The 18,341-nt window shown below is 46.3% G+C and overlaps 1 protein-coding gene across 2 annotated transcripts in view; it reads right to left on the reverse strand.

The window, feature by feature from the left end:
- LOC146854287 (protein mono-ADP-ribosyltransferase PARP12-like) overlaps window positions 1–18,112 on the reverse strand; it is a 271,064-nt gene extending 252,952 nt beyond the window's left edge. The window contains exons 1-2 of one of the 2 annotated variants that reach the window (XM_085652067.1): window positions 17,680–18,089; window positions 16,996–17,633 (exon numbers count right to left, since the gene is read on the reverse strand). In XM_085652067.1, coding sequence (XP_085508193.1) covers window positions 16,996–17,312 — 317 coding nt within the window. In that variant the 5' untranslated portion in view covers window positions 17,313–17,633; window positions 17,680–18,089. Of the gene's footprint in view, window positions 1–16,995 lie in introns of both variants that reach the window. The other variant, XM_085652068.1, reaches the window with a different exon arrangement.
- Window positions 18,113–18,341: the final 229 nt, after the last annotated feature.

Raw genomic sequence — 18,341 nt, forward strand, 5'->3', positions numbered from 1 at the left:
TTCACCTTCGTACTACCTCTACAGGCTTTGCATTTGGTGCAAGGATAAAAGCCTGCTACTTCTATATTTCTTGATGGCTTGTCTTGAAAATTACTATGGACCAATACATCTTTCAGGGAGACACTTTTTCTGTATGTTATATCTGGCTTGCTGGACAGATCCCTTCCTCATACCTGGTCTGTTTGGAGAATACTTCAATGTCTCTCAATCGCTCCACGTATTTCTTTTGACTCAGTGGAGAAATTTAGTATCAATCTCACTTTCTCACTGCTTTTCGTTTCTTTTATCTCTTTTTGACCTGCTAGTACCAGAAGGTCCCGTCTGTCCTTTTGCCTTAATTTCTCAATCGCATCCTTCAATATCGCTCGCTTGTACCCTCTCTCTCTAAATCTTTCTATAGTTTCATTCTCGATTGTGTCATAATCTGAAGGGAGGGAGCAATTTTGTTTCGTTCTTAAAAGTTCACCGTAGGGAATACTGTTTATAAGACATTGTGGATGCTGGCTGCGTCCATGCAGGATGGTGTTCCCTGCTGTGGGTTTTCTAAATAGCTTAGTACATAACTTATTGTTATTGAAAAATACAGTGAAATCTAAAAATGACACCTCTGTTTTACTTATTTCACTAGTGAACCTTAGGTTGAGATCATTGGCATTTAGATTATTGCTGTACTTCTCTGCTTCTTGTTGAGTACCACGCCATACTATAAACAGATCGTCTATATATCTTGCCCATAGGGCAACCTTCTCAATCAATCTTTCATTTGGTTCCGCCCAGGCCACGTGCTTCTCCCACCCATAGCCATCCCCTGTTTTTGCAAATATAGATCACCAGCAAACAACAAAAATATTGTTATTTATACAGAATGAGGCTATCTTTAATAACATCAGATTGTGCGCCTGAAATTTCAACGGCCTGGTCTTTAACCCCTTCGACGCTTGTGACGGAACGGTTCCGTCATGCACGTCGGTTGGGCTGTGCTTATGACGGAACCGTTCCGTCATGGCCCCGCCCGCGCTCAGATCCTTCAGCACTGCGCGGGAATCCGCGCAGCGCTGAAGGGGTTAAAAGGACTCCGACGCTGCAAGCCCTTTCGCGTACAGAATGCCCTTAGGGCACGAGCTGTAGTTACTTGAAACCCTAACTATAACAGCTGAATATATATGAAACCAGTAGTTATAGTTAGGATCATGTTTCCTTAGGAAATGCCTTTTTTGAGTTGTTAATAACTTTGACATCATTTGACGAAACTTTTATAAAAAGTGGTATGTTCTGACTAGTTTGCACATGGAAAGTTTTGGGGTGATCCGTCAAGCGGGGCCAAGACAAAGGGGGGTTCCAAAACACGTTATCCCCATTAATTTTTCCATTGGAACTTTACACACAGCACAGCGCAAACCGCTGAACTGCTTTACACTAGATTTGGCAGATAGCCAGAAAGAGTACTTTTTGTGTTTTGGTGCAAATTCATTCAATAGTTTTGGAAAAAATAAGATTCCATTTTTTTTATATCTCACACTGTGGGGGGCGCTAGAGAGCCCGCAGCAAGATGGCCACCACCTAGTGCAGATCCGCCGGCTGCGAGCCAATTATCCCTTCAAATCCTGAAATCTGGCAACCCAGGAAAGACCATTGATGAGATACAGGCTGTTGAGGAACATTGGATGGCTTTGCTGGTGAATTATAACAAGCGCCTCTGAGGCTGGTTCACCTCTGAGATGAAGGGCCGTGATGAGAGGCCGCGAGAGACAAAATGGCGGACACTGAGAACACAAATTGGCTCCAGGCAGGCATAAGGTGAGGATGGTCAAAGCTACAAAAAAAGTATATCACTGACGGGAGACCAACCATACAACAGTTAGCTCTGGGGGCTCCTGAGCCTGACGCTGGGATCCAGGGAACTGCTGAAGCACTCGCTGCCACCCCAAACAGAGAAAGGAGCGGAGGATGCGCAGTGCAGCCTGATGTGGCCCCGGCGAGAGACACACACACTTGCTGGTGACCCGAGGTGACACCCCATTTAGCAAGCCTGGCCAGAGGAACATACCGCCAAAGAGGGGATGCGGGGGAGCCGAACGAAGAACACGTTGGCACTGAAACGACGGGGCCACAGTGACTTGAGCTGGCGAGCCAACTGAGAATTGCGAGGCCAGGAGTCAAGGAGCAGCAGTCTGCTGTGCCTACAGGCAGCACAGGAGATGGCACAGGACACCTGGGCATTGTAAGTGAAAAGAGCAGCAAAGTGCGAGGCCCGGGATGGTGAGCCTAACACGTTTGGATGTGATAGCAGTTCTGAAAAGCGTGGGGCACCGTAATCATGACTGAACTAGGAAGCTGGACGGAAAGTAAACATGGCCTATGGGTTCCCTGGACTGATGAGGAGGCTAGGGGCCCCAGATACACGCCCGACAAGGGGAAGTTGCTAGAGTGAAAGGAGGCTCCCACCATGCCTCCCCACAGTGCAGCTTATAAACCGGGCGACAGAGCGTATATACGGGCCTGTATCAGCACAATGCAGGCCTCTGGTGCCGCCTAGGCTTGCAGCCTGGCCGAAGGAGCAAACGGCACTGTTGTACTGAGCTGCATACTCAACATGCGGTCCCCTGCCTCGTGCCTGGACAATACTTCAGTGATACAGCCCACATGAACAGTACATGACAGGCTGGGCTTGGCAGGTGACAAGCAGGCTTAACTGTGAGGCAGCATTCTCCCCGGCATGAAGCAGAAGGGCATTAAATGCACATTTGTCCCCAAAAAAAGTGGACCCCCTGTGAAAAGAAAATGAGCTGGCATGAACTCCCTAGATGGTACTGGAGCTCGGAGGAGGTGATAATTTTACGAAGCATGAGGTGCAGTCTGCAGAAAAGGGCGGGACTGGACAAAGGCAGAAACCCCCCTGCCCAGGCCCAGGCTGACTGTGCTCAGCAGGACATTTCTTGTCCCCCCCATAAGAGAGGAGAACGTATGGACACTGCAAGTACAGTAAGACAGCGATCACGGCAGATGGCTCCAATGGGAAAACTTTATAAATGTCAGCCCAAACTCACATTTGAATCCAGAAAAAGCATGCGAAATACAACTGAGACAGGGGTGGAATCGGACATGGAGAATCCGAGCCAGGAGACTGGGCCTCTCAAAAACACCCTGCTTTCAGTGGAGCAGAGTCTGCAGTCTACAGACAGCAACATTGATCGCCTCAGCTTAAGAATGGACAACCTCACAGCTAAAATTGACCAACATATGTCAGCGAAGGCTTCTTACCTCGGAAGACCCTATACAATCTTTGAACAAGCCTCAACATGGAAAAAGTGCTCTCATGAATTCAGGCCAAGAATGGAAACTTGGAGGCCTGCTCCCAAACTAAATAATTTACGCATGAGGGTCCCTGAACATACAAATACTAGAAAAATTGAGGTGTATGCAGCAGCAGCTCATCCGCAATGGCGGAGGAGTGTCGCCCCACTCACTGCAGAAGAAATATAAAACCAGTGCCATCTACGAGCAGGGATCCACCAGTATAGTTAGCGTGGGTACCACAACCCTTACAGACATAGAAATGGTGGTACTATCCAAAGGATTGGATTTTGTCCCAACGCCAAAAAGTGATTTGTAAACCTTACATACAGAGCTAGCGCAATTGTTTTAGGCACATTAAGTTACAATGCTTCTTTGAAAACTAAGATAGTTCTTAAAAAAGGAGATAAAAACACAGGATTGCAGAAAAAATCTACCTTTATGCCTCCAACACAATCTTTACCATGTGAAGTACTGGCATTCGAACAAGCAGTCCTCAAGGAAGTAGATGGAATTAAGTGCCCCGCCTAGAGGGTTTTCCAGACTCTTAGTAAACATGGAAAACATGCCCTTGAGACTCTGAAAAAGAACACTGATCTGGCCATGAAGCCGGCAGATAAAGGGGGAGCTGTAGTGGTGATGAACAAAGCTATTTACAACACTAAACGCCTCCACCTACTATCGTAAGTAGAGACCTATGAGGTTCTACTAACTGACCCCATCCTGAAACTTACTAATAAAATCATGTCCATGGTGGAGGAAGCATTACTCCGGGATTGGATTACAAACTTGAGGCTGAATTTCTAATTGCTGAAAAACCCAGGACCCCACGGTTTTATGCACTTTCTAAAATACATAAAAACTGGATACCGCCACTGGCAGACCAATAGTCTCAGGGATAGGATCACTCCTGGAACCATTGTCACAATTTTGCGATTGGTTCTTGAGACCGATTGTGAAAACATCGACTTCATATTTATGTGACACTAAGGATGTTCTATGTCTACTTCAAGATATGGAGATCACTATTCCTGATGACATGATAATAACTATGGATAGAGAAGCACTGCATACCAGCATCCCCCAGAGACGAACCTTTGAAGTGGTAGAAAGAATCTTGGCAGAAAAAGAGTGGGATTTCATGACCCCAAGACACTTTGTCATGTAATGTGCTGACCTGGCACTCACAGAGAATTTCTCTGCATTTGAGGGGGTAATATACCATGAAGTGCAGGGAACATCAGTTTGAGGCAGATCATATCTTCACTAAGAAAAACCCATATATAACCAGATTTAATTGTGGTATAGATACATCGATGATGTATTAGTAGTGTGGCACAAAAATTAATAACGTGCAATGGAATTTGCCGAATGGGTTAACTCTAGAGATAGGCACCTGAAATTCATGCATACTGTATGCAAAAAGGAAGCAGTGTTTATGGACCTAGTAATAACAATTGACCAGGTAAGCATCAGTACTAGAGTGCATAGCAAAACTACAGATAAGAACAGTCTACTTCTATATGAAAGTTTCCAACCCAGGGCCTTACGCCAGAATTTACCTGTGGGATAATTCTTGCGGGTAAGACGTAACTGTTCCTCATTAGAAACATTTGAGATACAGGCAATGGCAATAGAGAAAAAAACTCCTGGCCCGTCATTACCCAAAGAAAGTTATAAAAAAAGGCAAAGAAGAGAGCGAAGAACAATAACAGAGAAGCACTACTGGAAACCTACCAAAATCCAGACACAGAGTGGTATGTTTGACTACATATACACCAACTTGCGCGATGAGCTGGTCCACACTAAGACACCTTCTCTGTACATTCTGCTGCAGACAACACTCTGGGACAGTGAACCCCCTGCAGGTCAATATCCGTGTGGGAACTGTATTTCCTACCAGTTCACAAAAGCAACAAAAGAAGTGGACAAAAAAGGAAGACCTGGGATCCTTAGAGCACTGACTAATTGCAAAAGTGAGAATGTTGTATATTTGATTACATGCCCATGTGGCTTGTTCTATGTTGTTATGACCACCTGCACAAACACTAGAGCACGATACATTGTAAAAGGAACAACACTAAACATACACCCCACTATCTTTACCTGAACCATAAAGATGTGGATTTGACATGGGTGGTTCTAGAGAATTTGAACAGTAACACCCCTGACCTTAAAAAGAAATGCTCATATGGGAACAAAGATGGCTGTATTGGTTGAGAAGATGGGAGAAGGGAGAAGTGGCTGGTGCCTTAAAGGTGCAGGCAGGGCGAGGCTGTGCTGGCCGCAGAGCAGGGGAAGGAGTGGTAGGCACTCTGTAAAGTGCTCATGACGGTTTGACAAGCCGTCTTGGGCCAGCCATACAGTAATGCACACTTTGCATGTGTATTACAGCCTGGTGGGGAACATGCAAAGTGCGCATTTGGGCTGGCCAAACAGTCATGTGCACTTTGCATGTTCCCCACAAGGCTGTGTATTACAGCCTGGTATGGAACATACAAAGTGCACATGACTGTTTGACGAGCCCAAGACGGCCGGTCAAACCATCATGAGCACTTTACAGAGTGCCCACCACTTCTTCCCCTGCTCTGCGGTCAGCACAGCCTTGCCCTACCTGCACCTTTGCAGCTCCAGCCCCTTCTCCCATCTTCTCAACCGGTACACCCATCTTTGTTCCCATATGAGCAGTTTTTTAAGGTTTAGGGTGTTACTGTTCAATTTATCTAGAACCGCCCATGTCATATACACATCTTTATGGCTCAGGTCAAGATAGTGGTGTCTAAGTTTGGTGTTCTTCCTTTTACAATGTATCGTGCTCTGGTGTTCATTGATGCACACCTTTACTTTGTAGGTGGTCATACCAAGAAAGAACAAGCCACATGGGCATGTAATCAAATATACAACATTCTCACTGGGGAACATGCCCAGGGTCCCAGTCCCCATCTGAGCGCCGAACAATGGCGCTCAGACCAATCACAAAGCTGCTGTAGGCTGTAGGGAAGGATGTGGTCCTTCGGCTGCGCTGCCGCCTCTGGTGCAGGAAACCAGGGTTTGAGCCTCAAGGTCGCGTCCACATCCTGTGATTCTCGGCAAATCACTTAATCTCCCCGTGCCTGATTGTGTAATGTAAATACGGTGCTATGTAAAGCGCTCCAATACCTTCGGGTCGAGTTCGCGCTATATAAATATGCAAAAAATAATAATAATTGTGATTGGCTAGGGGAGCCTGGGTGCATCCTGCATCGTGGAGGAAGAGGACGGAGGAGAGCCGGCAGATGGGAAGATAAATGCATTTGTCTTTCTTCCCCTCACCTTTTATTATTTTATTTTTTAACACCCCACCTCCCTGCCTCACCACTCCTTACCGGTAGCAGCCACTACTGATTAACACCACAGACTGCAGTTTTGTCACACTCTCATTGTCTCAACCGCAATGTGGGAGATCGAGGGCCACATGCAGATAAAACAGCGCTCAGGGAGAAATTATTTCTAACTCTGAAAATTAGTATGATTAAGTAGTCCGTAGTCTGGGACTACAAATCCCATAAGCATGTGAGTAATGGATCTGGTCATGTCCCGCATGTGCAACCCTGGTATGCCACTTCGAATCGCATCCACGCCACGTAAGAATAGCCGCCATCCAGAGGATATGTTTTGCACATATGTTTCTTCCGCAACCAGTCTACGAATTTGGGGATACGAGTCCCACAAATCCTGTATTGTCGACCGGGAGTGGCTAGTTGTAGACGACGATATTGGATACTCCCATGACAATGCCGCCGCAGGTGTAGGCATTTGCACCTCGGCAGTTAGACACCATGAGAAGTGACTCCAGATGCGATTTAAAGGAGCCTCGCTATAAATATGCATCCCTACCCCATCCCCTCCAGCACACGGCGGGAGGAAGGAGCAGTTGCTATCTGGTTTCTCAAGAGGAACACACCTTGACAAAGTAAGAGGGTGGGTGTGTGCAGGTATTCTGAATCCCTTGATATTTGTTACGGCGAGTGGGGATAGATGCCAAAACTGATTGATATTGAACTCCCTTCCATTACTACTTTTAAGAGTGTGACTACAGGGATTCCTGAGCCCTTCCTCCAAGGGGCTCCGATGACCCGATAGTGGGGTAAGACTGTGAGCTGGTCTCACAACTATATAGAAAATAGTTTTGGGTTACCGCCCTTGTGCAGTTTCACCAGTCACTGAGCATGTGAATGTTGCATACTTACGGTTATCTATAACTTTACATATCCCTTATCTACACACTTGGAGAAATCTCAAATATAGTTTTTTTCTGTTTACAGGTACATATGGGCCAGATATAACAGAGGTTGACACAGGTAACCCTTTCTATTTGTAGTGGCAAAATTAGCTTATATTTGCCATAGTAGGATCCCGGGTTTCCTTCCTGAAGAATGCCATGCACTCACATGATCCACTTGGCAGAAACATGTTGACGGTACAGTGGTGATGGGGTACTAATTCCCCTTGTCTCAACAGTTGGTTTTAATACCAAGAGTCATTTCTAGTGAATAAAAGGGCTGATTAGGATGTCACATTGGTTTTTACTATTTTTAGATCACGGTCCACTCTTAGATAGAAGTGCCTTCCTGAAACCAAGTGAAGGCCCGCTCTCCATCCACCTGGGTTTTTGGAGAGCATAGATTGTCTTATGATGAAGCATGACACCTGGTGGTGTATGAGGACATCCCGTCACATTTTGTCCAATAATGGATGCTATGTTGAGTGGAACAATAAGGAATATGTAATCAGAAAATAAAATCTTGGGTAGCTCTTTCATGTGATAACATTGTGTTTGGAGGCCAGCTCACGCTTGAGGCCCCACAGCGTCTAGTTCCATACTGCTGATGCGAAAGAGGAGACGGCTACGAGATACATGGCAGACACGGCTGGTTGCAGTGAGAGTCCTCTGAGGCCACTATATTTGCGATAAAAATATGAGAGATTATACACTGTCCAAAATGTAGATCTTGCCAAAAGCCCTTCTGATCAGAAATGTCTTGTATACATGAGTATGCTGCAGTGGTATTTCACCAGTCACTTTGAAACTGCTCCTTAGGCCGGATACTACTGAGTCTCTCGGCCTCCCCATTCACTGGGTGGGAGTTGGAACTGTAGCTGCCCCCTGTAGGTATACCCCACACTATTTCAAGGAATTAACAGGCACTGACTTCGAAATGCTAAGTTCTGTTTTTGCCACAGTTAGTGGTATTTATGTTACATTGGGAGACCTTTAACATGTTTGGGATGCTGAAGTGGATGGAAGGAGGTTTGTTTGAACCGTTAGACTGCAGCCACAGCTTAGTACACTTCAACGTAAAATACCATACACACTATAGAATCAATAGTGTACTGGTCACGCATTCCCCAGCAGGGCACAGATGAATAGGTCCCAGCAGCCTGGGCCCTTATCTATGATCATCTGGAAAGTACGGGGACTGAACAGTCCCCGCAAAACGTGACAGCCACTGGCCTACTTGGATCGTTAGAATATACAGATCGCTCTCCTCTAAGAGACACACTTTACAAAGCCGACAGAGGATCATGGTGGGCCGCAGCAGAGCTAGCCTCATCATACTCTTCATACTCCAAAGGAGTTTTGACACTGATGGAAAAGAAGTGCTATTTAATGTCACCCACATGCTCACTGACGATCAAGGCAGATATGCAGTACTACAGGCCGCATTATGTGGTTCCCTGATTACATTGGTAAACGCACATGGCCCCAACATAGATAACCGCTCCACTTACACTAATATATGGAAAAGACTGCACTCCCTGCCCCAGTCAAAAATTATATGTGGAGGGGATTTGAAGACGATGCTCGATTCGGCACGAGACAGATCACTGCAAGTACCAGGCCAAAGTGGGCAATGGACAAAGGGGCTCCTGGTGGGTATGGAGTAGTTTAATATGGTAGACATGTGGAGGCTGCGCAACCCGGACACTCGAGATGGCACCTTCATGTCATCAGTGCCCGCCACCTAAGCTACAACCGAATGGAGGACGGCAGAGTGTTGGTGAAACGAACACTGTGACACGTCGGGATATTTGGAGCGTTTTCTGACTTCTACGGGTCTTTTTATGCCTCATGCAAGACAGCTGAGGCAACAGAGTTAGCTGCATAGCTCAATGATATTGCCCTTACATGGATTTCGATGGGGCAAAGAGAATACCTGTCTCAATCCATAGAGACAGAGGATATGTGCGAAGCTATACGGTCCATACCTAATGGAAAAGCACAAGGCCCAGACGGGCTAACTAGTGAATTCTATACAGAATATGCAGACCTCATCGTGCCTCACCTCCAAGCTATGTATGTGGAGGTCTATGCTAAACAGACCCTTCGACCGACACTCCTGGAAACCCTGATAATAATACTCTTGAAATCAGACGAACAACCAGAGAGATGTGACTCATACTGTCCCCTCTCGCATATCAACACCGATGTCAAGATTCTTGCAAAGATTTTAGCTAACAGGCTTGAGCCCCTTACTGCCAAATGTAATCCTACCAGACCAGTTGGGCTTTATCCCAACACACTATACCCCACAAATTTGCGCACCAATAGGACAGAGTTTCCGCCTTCTGGATTACGATGTCGGTGTGCAACAGTCTTTCCATGCCGGGCTTTCCGACATGGAGAGACTGTCGGAAAGCGACTTTTGGGGCACCTAGCATGGCCCCCTTTTCTATACAGCCTACGGCTGGGGGCTTAGGGGGCACCTATAATGCCCCCCTGTTCATCTCAGCACCGTGTGGAAGGCACCTTGAGGTGCTTGCCACACGGTGCAGGGATTAACTGAATCTCCCATTTCTCTATGGAAGCTTGTGCTACAGCCAGTTTACTTCGCAGCACAAGGTCCCATAGAGAAATGGAAGTATGCGGCCGCACCATGTGCGGTCGAATTGTAATTGTTGTGTCGGGACCTCCGACTGGAAGTCAGTCGGTCCCGAGGCCACAACGGTGTCGACATCGTAATGAGGCCCATAGTGTGTAACAGATATGAAAATGCTGATGGCATGTCATTGTTGTACTGTTTTTCGAAAAGATGAAAACCAATTAAAGAAAATTTAAAAATCACACTGCTGTGGAACATCCTGAGATCTGATTGGCTGCCACCACTTCCTGGTGGATGTGGTGGCAGCCAATCAGATCTCAGGAAGAACCTTAAGACTCAGGACTCAGTCCTGAGTTCTGAAAAGAAAAAAGAAAAAGAAATACATAATGGGGCAGGGATTCCCTGACCCTCTAGGCCTGGTGGTGGGGTCCCAGAGTGACCCCGCCTGGGGCCAAAAATGTTTTTTTTCATTTTGCCATGAATTTGCAGCTGATCTGCGACTATGCGGTAAAATGTAATTTTAAAAAGCACGGGCCCCACCCATTTCTATTAAGCCTCTCTGTGGTGGGCCAGGGCCCAAGGGTGAAGTGCTGCATATATTTTAGGGGGTGGGGGCATGTGCCCCCCCTCCCAAGGCCTCCAAGAGGCCGCAGGAACCCCATCTCCCAGGGCCAAAAAGTTTAATAAAGGGGAGGGTAGTTCACTGCTCCCTATCCTCGAGTAAGGAGAGGCCCTGGGGACACCATCCTCCAGTGCCATTAATTTAAATAAAGGGGATGGGGCCACTGGATCCCCCTACCCTAACCAGGAGATGCCCCAGGGACCCATCCCCCGGGGCTCTACTTTAAATAAAGTGGTGGAAGGTTGTGCTGCTCCCTCCCTGACTCAAACAATTTCCCGGGGCCAGCTCAGTGACAGTGTCTAAAAGTCTCCAAACCCCAGGATAACGTCTCTTTCCCTGCCCTGGAGCTCAAAGCTGCTCCCGCCCGTTGGGAGAAGAAATGCATTGAACTGCTCCCACCCCGCGATGGGGGCAAGCAGGGCAGTGGGCTTGGCTGTGGGGGGCCTGGGCCTTCCCCTGCAGCCCCCCATGAGGGACGTGCTGTGGGGTGCCCCGGGTGGGCACTGGGGCGCCCCACTTGAAGAACAAAAAAAAACATGCTGGCAGGGCTGTGGGGGCCCTGGGGCTCCCCATCAGCTGGCAAGAATTATAATTATAAAGTAAAAACAAATGCCAGCATCTGCGCTGCCCCAAGAGGCTCCCCCCACAGCCCCCAAAAAGAATTATGGCCTGGGGTGCCCGAGGAGGGCACTGGGGCACCCCGTTAATTTAAAAAAATGTCTCCTGAGCTGCCCAATAGGGCTGCTTACAGGGAACTGGCAGGGCCTTGGGGGGCTATGAGGCTCCCCCTGCAGCCCCTTATAAAAAAATAGTGGGTGTTTTTGGTGAGACCGGGACACCCAGAAAAGAAATTTAAAGCAGCAAATGAATAATAAATGAGCAGCCGCAATCGCTCCTTTATTAGTCACTGCTCCTTCAAGGAGCACCCCATAATGGCCTGGGAGGGCTATTTACATATATTTTGTTTTTGGTGATTTCTAGAAGGGGCAGGGATATTACCAATGTTTTTTATGTTCTGGGGGGGGGGCTGCAGTGAGTTCTGCAGCTCCCAGCAACACTGGAAAATAAAGTAAGTCTCCTGGGTCATTGAAACCATGACCCATGGAACTTACCATAATTTTAAAAGTGTTTACCCAGGCTGGAGTTTTTGCTCTACAGCTGGCACTGCAATGCCACTTAGGGGCTGGTTGTAGGGTTGCATTGTATGTGGTCTTAAGAAATATTACATAAAATACATGGCCTGTATATAGTTATTTTTATGATTGCATTTTTGGGGTGTAAAGTCTCCTGGGTCATTGAAACAATGACCTCAGGAGAATATTACCATATTTTTTAAAAGCATTTACCCAGGGTGGAGTTTTACCTCTACAGCTGAGACTGCAATGCCCCCTAGGGGTTGGTTGTTGGTTTTCATTTTATGTGGTCTGAATAAGTATCACATAAAATACAAGGCCTATATGTAGTAGTGTAAAATGTAGACTAAGAGACATGTTAGTTTTCTTTTTTTGTCTTAAAGAAAAAATAATAACTCTGACTATTTATTTTCACATTTTTCACCTCCAAAATGTAATAATGAAAACTATTTAATTTAAAAAGAAAAAGTCACAGACATGTAACTTAATAAAACCTAATTAAATAGTTTTTAAGTAATAAATAATAATAAACATTTAATTGTGTGTATTATTGATATATACATTTGAAAAAAATTATTGGTAATTTTTGGAGGCAGATAGATCTGCTTTATACATAGGGTGTTGAGTGTGGAATGCGGAGAATGCTTGACTGCCTGTAAGGTGCGTCTGCTGCAGGGCCTGGCTGAAGGCCAGGCCCTGCCTTACCCACCCGCCAACCCCCTGCCGTGCTGGCCTTCCTTATGGTGATAAAATATTACTTTATACTAAAAAAAATAGTAATTCACTGAAAGAAACAAAGGTAAGAGCAACGTTATAGTAATGTGAAATGTTCAGTAACAACATAACATTTTAAACTCTAAAAACCATAGACATTCACCAGTTATAGTTATCTCAAGTAAGTATAACTCGTGGCCTAAGTTAACTATCACTCAATCCATTGCCATGCACTGCCAATTACCCCACATATTACATCACTCATGACATCTTCTATGACATCATTGATAATATCACTGCAACATTTGCAATTAAATTATTGATGAGAAAACTGTGAATGGCGGGGACTGAGTTATCGTTACTTTAGGGCATGAGTTATAGTTACTTAAGGTAACTATAACTGGTGAATTTCCGTGTTTTTTTTTGTTTAAAACTTTTATTCAAATTATTATTTTATAAAAAATTATTGTTGTTGACCCGGGGGTGTCCCTATGGGACCCCCCTCCAGGCCTAGGTGAACAGGCCATACATACTCTGCCCCCCTATATGTTTATTATTACTTGTTTTCAGGATAGTGGACGGAATCCCCGAGTCCTAAAATGGCTGCTATCACTCCTTCGTTGGTGTGGTGGCAGTCAATCAGATCTTATCTCTAGATCTGTCGACTCAGCAGATCCTTTGAGGAGTGATATATACAGATATTTTAGACCTTAATTTCCCAAAACTACTAAATGGAATTACACCAAATCAGAAAAAGCACGCTTTCTTGACCAAGAACTAGCTTTGTGCCAAATTTGGTGTAATTCACTTCAGCAGTTTTTGTAGTAATGCTGTTCAATTTTCCTATAAAAAAAATAAATTGTGAAAATGCATTTGGGAGCCCCCGTTTTTTCTCAGCCCCCACTTGACAGATCACTCTAGGAAGGAGCTGGGGTAGATAAGACTTTTTTTGGAACGTTTCGAGAAGATTCATCGAACAATGCGCCAAAGTTATTAGCAAACCAAAAAATCAATTTCCTATAAAAACGTGATCCTAACTATAACTACTCAGTGGCAATGCTTAATAACTGGCCTCAACTTTCCTCTTTTTGCCTGGGCCTACAAAGCCTCGGACTGGCCCTGGCCCCCCTTAACCTGGCATATTACAACAGCCCACTCACACTCTAGGACATTTAACTCCACCTCCGTGCTTCCCAGGATGCTCACTCCTAGCCGTACTTCATTTGGCTCTTTTCCACATTTTCCTTTCTCTAATACATGTACTCTGAGCCTCCAACAACCTACTTCTATGCAGAGGCGTAGCTTTAGAGGGGGTGTTTTGGATGTGACAGCCCCCAAATAAATGAATTATTGGCTTGGTAGTTGGATCTTGGCACCCCGATCAAAGTCTGCTATCTTTGTCGGTTTTGCTCGTCTTGAGCCAAGAATGAAAAACAATACAGTGGCCTTTGATGAAAACTGAAGAGAGACAGACAGACTCAGGCAGAAATACTTATCTGGTGGCTGAAGTTCAAAATGTGAAACCAGATAAACTGCTTATTCAAACTGTGTGATCCTAGGCATATATTTTATTTCATTGATCCTCCCATCTTTATTATCACATATGAGCGTAGTTTTAAATATTTAAGTTCAGAATATCCTCTGACTAAGCACCTCTTATATTTGATTTAATAGGCTATAATGTTGCTCCATCTGTAATAATAATGTAGGCCACGTTTAGGATTTACATGACTGGGCCGCTTGCAACCAGGTAAATGCTTTTTCCAATGTACAAAAGCCAAAATACGAATCTGTAACTTGCTACCGAATCGCATTTTGGTTTTGGGAGTCAGTATTTGGAAGGGGCGTGTTTAGGGCGTCCCTTCCAAATACCAAATCGGTATTGTCTGTATTACTGTTGTACGGAATTCTGGTTGCAAAACAGAAATACTTAACACCAGTTTGAAACTGGTTGTAACCCATTCACAAAGGGGAATGGGTCCCAAGGGATTCCTCATGGGTCGCAAATTGCGACTTACCTCAATTTATATTCATGAGGTAGGTCTAATGGCGATCCACTAGAATTCGCTATTGAAACTGAAAGGAGTTTCATACATATGGAATAGCAATTTCCAAATAATGATTCAGATGGAATCGCTATTTGAAAATCGCTATTCCTAGTCTTTGTACATCCGGCCCTTAGTTCACTAATGGCCTTGTGACTGGGGTGCAAGCCAGGAATGTTCCTAAAAATCATCACTTTTAATACAGTTCTGTCTATGCAGTGACATAAACTGATGTACTAATGTAAAATGCTTCCGCATATTAAAAAAATACATTATTTTGAAGAGATTGTATCATATTTTTATATTATGTTTGCTGCACGATATACATGCCAAATGATTTCATGGCTCAGCTTGACTTGTGCACTGGTCGAATTCTGAGAGCCAAGCTCAACCCTTGGCTTGCTCTATTCATTTGCCTGTGCACCCTCCTCTGTTTGCTACACGGACCTATTACACAGGGTGGCCAGTGTCTTTTTTTTAAATGATTTGTAAAAGGTGAAGGCCATAAACTTGGAGCCCTGCCTTCATGCACCAATTTGTCAACTCCACCATCAATGCTCCTTGTAGCAGAGATGGGGATTGATCCCAGGACAGAGATTCCAAGGCTTTGTGTTGCACGTGACCTAGTCATACATTTCCAGGGAGACCTACTAGGCCCAGGTGGGAGGAGCTTCAATTGGGGTGTTTAGGGAGTGACAAGCCTAGTTGTCTGTCCCCCGCATGCGCTTGACTAGATGTAGAGGGAGAACCTTTTCTTACCCGGCCCCTGCCTATTGGAACAGACTCCCAGGGCATATTCGTACCTCTTCGAATTATTGACAATTTAGGAAAATGTTGAAAGCCTCCCTTTTCCAATGAGATCTCTTTTGTAGATGCTGGCCTGCTACTGTTTGCAGTGCCGAGATAACCACAGGTGATTTAAGCGCCTTATTAAATGTAACTAACATAACACCCCTCAAATGCATTCTTGATTTGGTAGGTGGGTGTGGGGGCCCTGAGTCAAGACTACGTCTGTTTGTTGTTTCTCGTTTTTCTCATTTCACTTTGAGGTTTTAACTTGTTCATCTTTCAGATTGGGATCTGAAATATATATATATGGTGACTAGTTTACCAAAAAAGTAGCAAATCTGTACCCACAGAAGTACCCCTTAGATGGGTGCAAATGTACTACTTTTTGGAATTCACAAACATTGGCAGGAGTAGGCTTGGAAAGATTTGCTGGTCTCAAGTATCCAGGCATACGACTAGCAAACACCTAAAATGTGATGGGATGAATGCTTGTCTGCTTGTAACTTGTCGGACCAGTGGCAGTCACTGCGGGGGCGTTCGGACCCATTGTTTTTCGTCCAATGTGGCACTCTAGACAGAGACCCAACTAATGCAAATTAGTACTGACCCTGGTCCTATCCTAAACCTTGGTCATCTCACCCCTTCACCCTACTGCTTTTTTTAGTGGGGAAATGTAAGTATCACACCCTCTGAATCTCACTGGCTCACATAGGCCCCTGTTCCAATGCCGCCATCTTGTGTAGGCACCTGTCCTGAGTGTGTCCTCTTACCTTGACCTCAGTCCTCTATCTGGCCTCTGCCCACGCCGGGCTCACTGCCAGGAGTCTCTCACTCCATGCCTCTACCTCTTATGCATTAAAAGCCTCTCCTTCAAAGCCTGTCATCACTTTGTAACATTCAGTCACACTTGGCAACCCCCGTCTCTGCACTCTTCTTGGGTCCTCGATTCCTACCCGGTTCCTTATCACCAGGGCTCGAGTCGGGGTACCACGCGGGTGGACGGCGTCCCCCCACTTATTTTACCGGGTGGACGCCGTCCCCCTGCCCAAAAGATGGAGCCGGTACCCGAGTCTGCACCTGCGCGCGCGCTCAGCAGTCACCAAACCTCACCTCCTATTGTCGAGAGAGGGCGAACAGAGCTCTTTAAGTTGTTTCACGTTGATGGAGCCGTTCAGTATGACAGACGGTCGCTCGTGGCAGTATATGAGAAAAGGTCAGTATGTATTCATGCATTTCAGACCGGAGACCGGCAAATTTACTGTGGGCAATAAATACGCACCGAACAAGCGCAGCTTTAATTTCCCCGCTCCTTTGAGTGTCAATACGGTGACGAATTCCAACGTAAACATTCTGCTTTGCCCTTTGAACCTGCCCCCATCGCCTTGTAACCTTTGTTAATTATAGGCGACTACATTTCGTGACGTCACTTTCTGTCGTGACGTCACGTCCGGCGACACCACCTAATTTGGAGCGTCCCCCCAGTTCTTTGTTTAGGACTTGTGCCCTGCTTATCACTATAACTCGCGCGCACGTACCTCTTGCGTGTGCACCGGTCCAGGATGAAGAAGCGGCAGAGGTGCAGACGGGCGCAGTCCTGGCCCGGGCACCGTTCCCTTGAGCATGTGCGGATGGCGGACAGCGCGACCACCAGCCCCGCCGGCTCCAGCAGCAGGAAGCGGGAGGCCTCCTCCCGGAGGATGCTTGCGATGTGCGTCGGTGGGAGGCTGAGGTGCTTCCGGATCTCGGGCACAGCCAGGCACCCGCCGTGCTCACACAACACCTGGGTCAGGAAGGAAGAGATGGCCAGATCGGACATGGAGGGCTGCTCAGACTCTGTGCTCTTCTTCCACATGGCGAGGACGAATGAAAACACTTGTATAGCGCCTTGTACGCCCAAGGTGCTGGTGAGCGCTTCTGTGTTGCGGTATTTAAGCCTGTCAATTGGAGCAGTACATGTGACAAGTCGCTTCCGAGACTCTAAGTGTAAATCAATTACCGCAGCCTGGCACTTCAAAGCTAGTGTGCCTCTCTGAGTAATAAAGTGTGGGTCACTCCGCTAGCTTGTGTGGAAGTATCTCCTGGGTTTCTGGGCGCCACCAGTCACTCGCAGAACTGGTGCATTTGAATGTCAATCATGGTGAACTGAATGCCGTAGGGAGCATCTCCGTCACTCCTAGAGTTGGTGTACACTCAAGAGGCCCCTCATGCGAGTCAGTCACTCCTAGAGTTGGTGTACTGTGTGACGCCTGGTGCGTGTCAGTCACTCTTCAGATAGTGCACTGAGCACAGCCTTGGCTGCCGGGTGCGTGCCAGTCACTCCAAGAGTTAGTGCACACCTAGTAAATCTTGGGTTTGCCGAGTGCGTGTCAGTCACGCCTGAAGTTGGTACACTGAGTGCTGCCTGGGTTGCCGGGTGCCTGTCAGTCACTCCTAGAGCTGGGACAGGTCTGCCTTTGGTTTGCCAGGTGCATGCCGGTCACTCTAGTCAGCAGCTGATGTTCCTGGGTGACTTGAAACCGGCCACACTCTCGCTCCCCTCTCTTTTTGCAGGTCACTTGAGCCTCTGACTGGCTCTCACTGGCTTCTGTTCGTCTCTGTTGTTTCCCTTCGGTTGTCCTCGCCCTTCCGCGTCTTCTTACAGCAAACCGAAGAAACGAAACCGAACCAGGGACGGAGGCAGAGGGCGGGGGCAGCAGAGACCGCAGGTGCGATGAAAACAAAGCACAACCTTGTTCTGTCTTACTCCCCCTGTAAAATGACATTTTAAAATGTTCTGTCTTTTCCTCCTTACACCTACTTCACTATCACAATTTAACCAGCAAAGGGGTAACCGCATAAACAACACTGTACTAATGAGCTATGCCAGCCGTGGCTATCCCTG

The sequence above is a fragment of the Triturus cristatus genome, chromosome 4_1 (genome assembly GCF_964204655.1).
Source record: "Triturus cristatus chromosome 4_1, aTriCri1.1, whole genome shotgun sequence".
Taxonomy (NCBI): domain Eukaryota; kingdom Metazoa; phylum Chordata; class Amphibia; order Caudata; family Salamandridae; genus Triturus; species Triturus cristatus.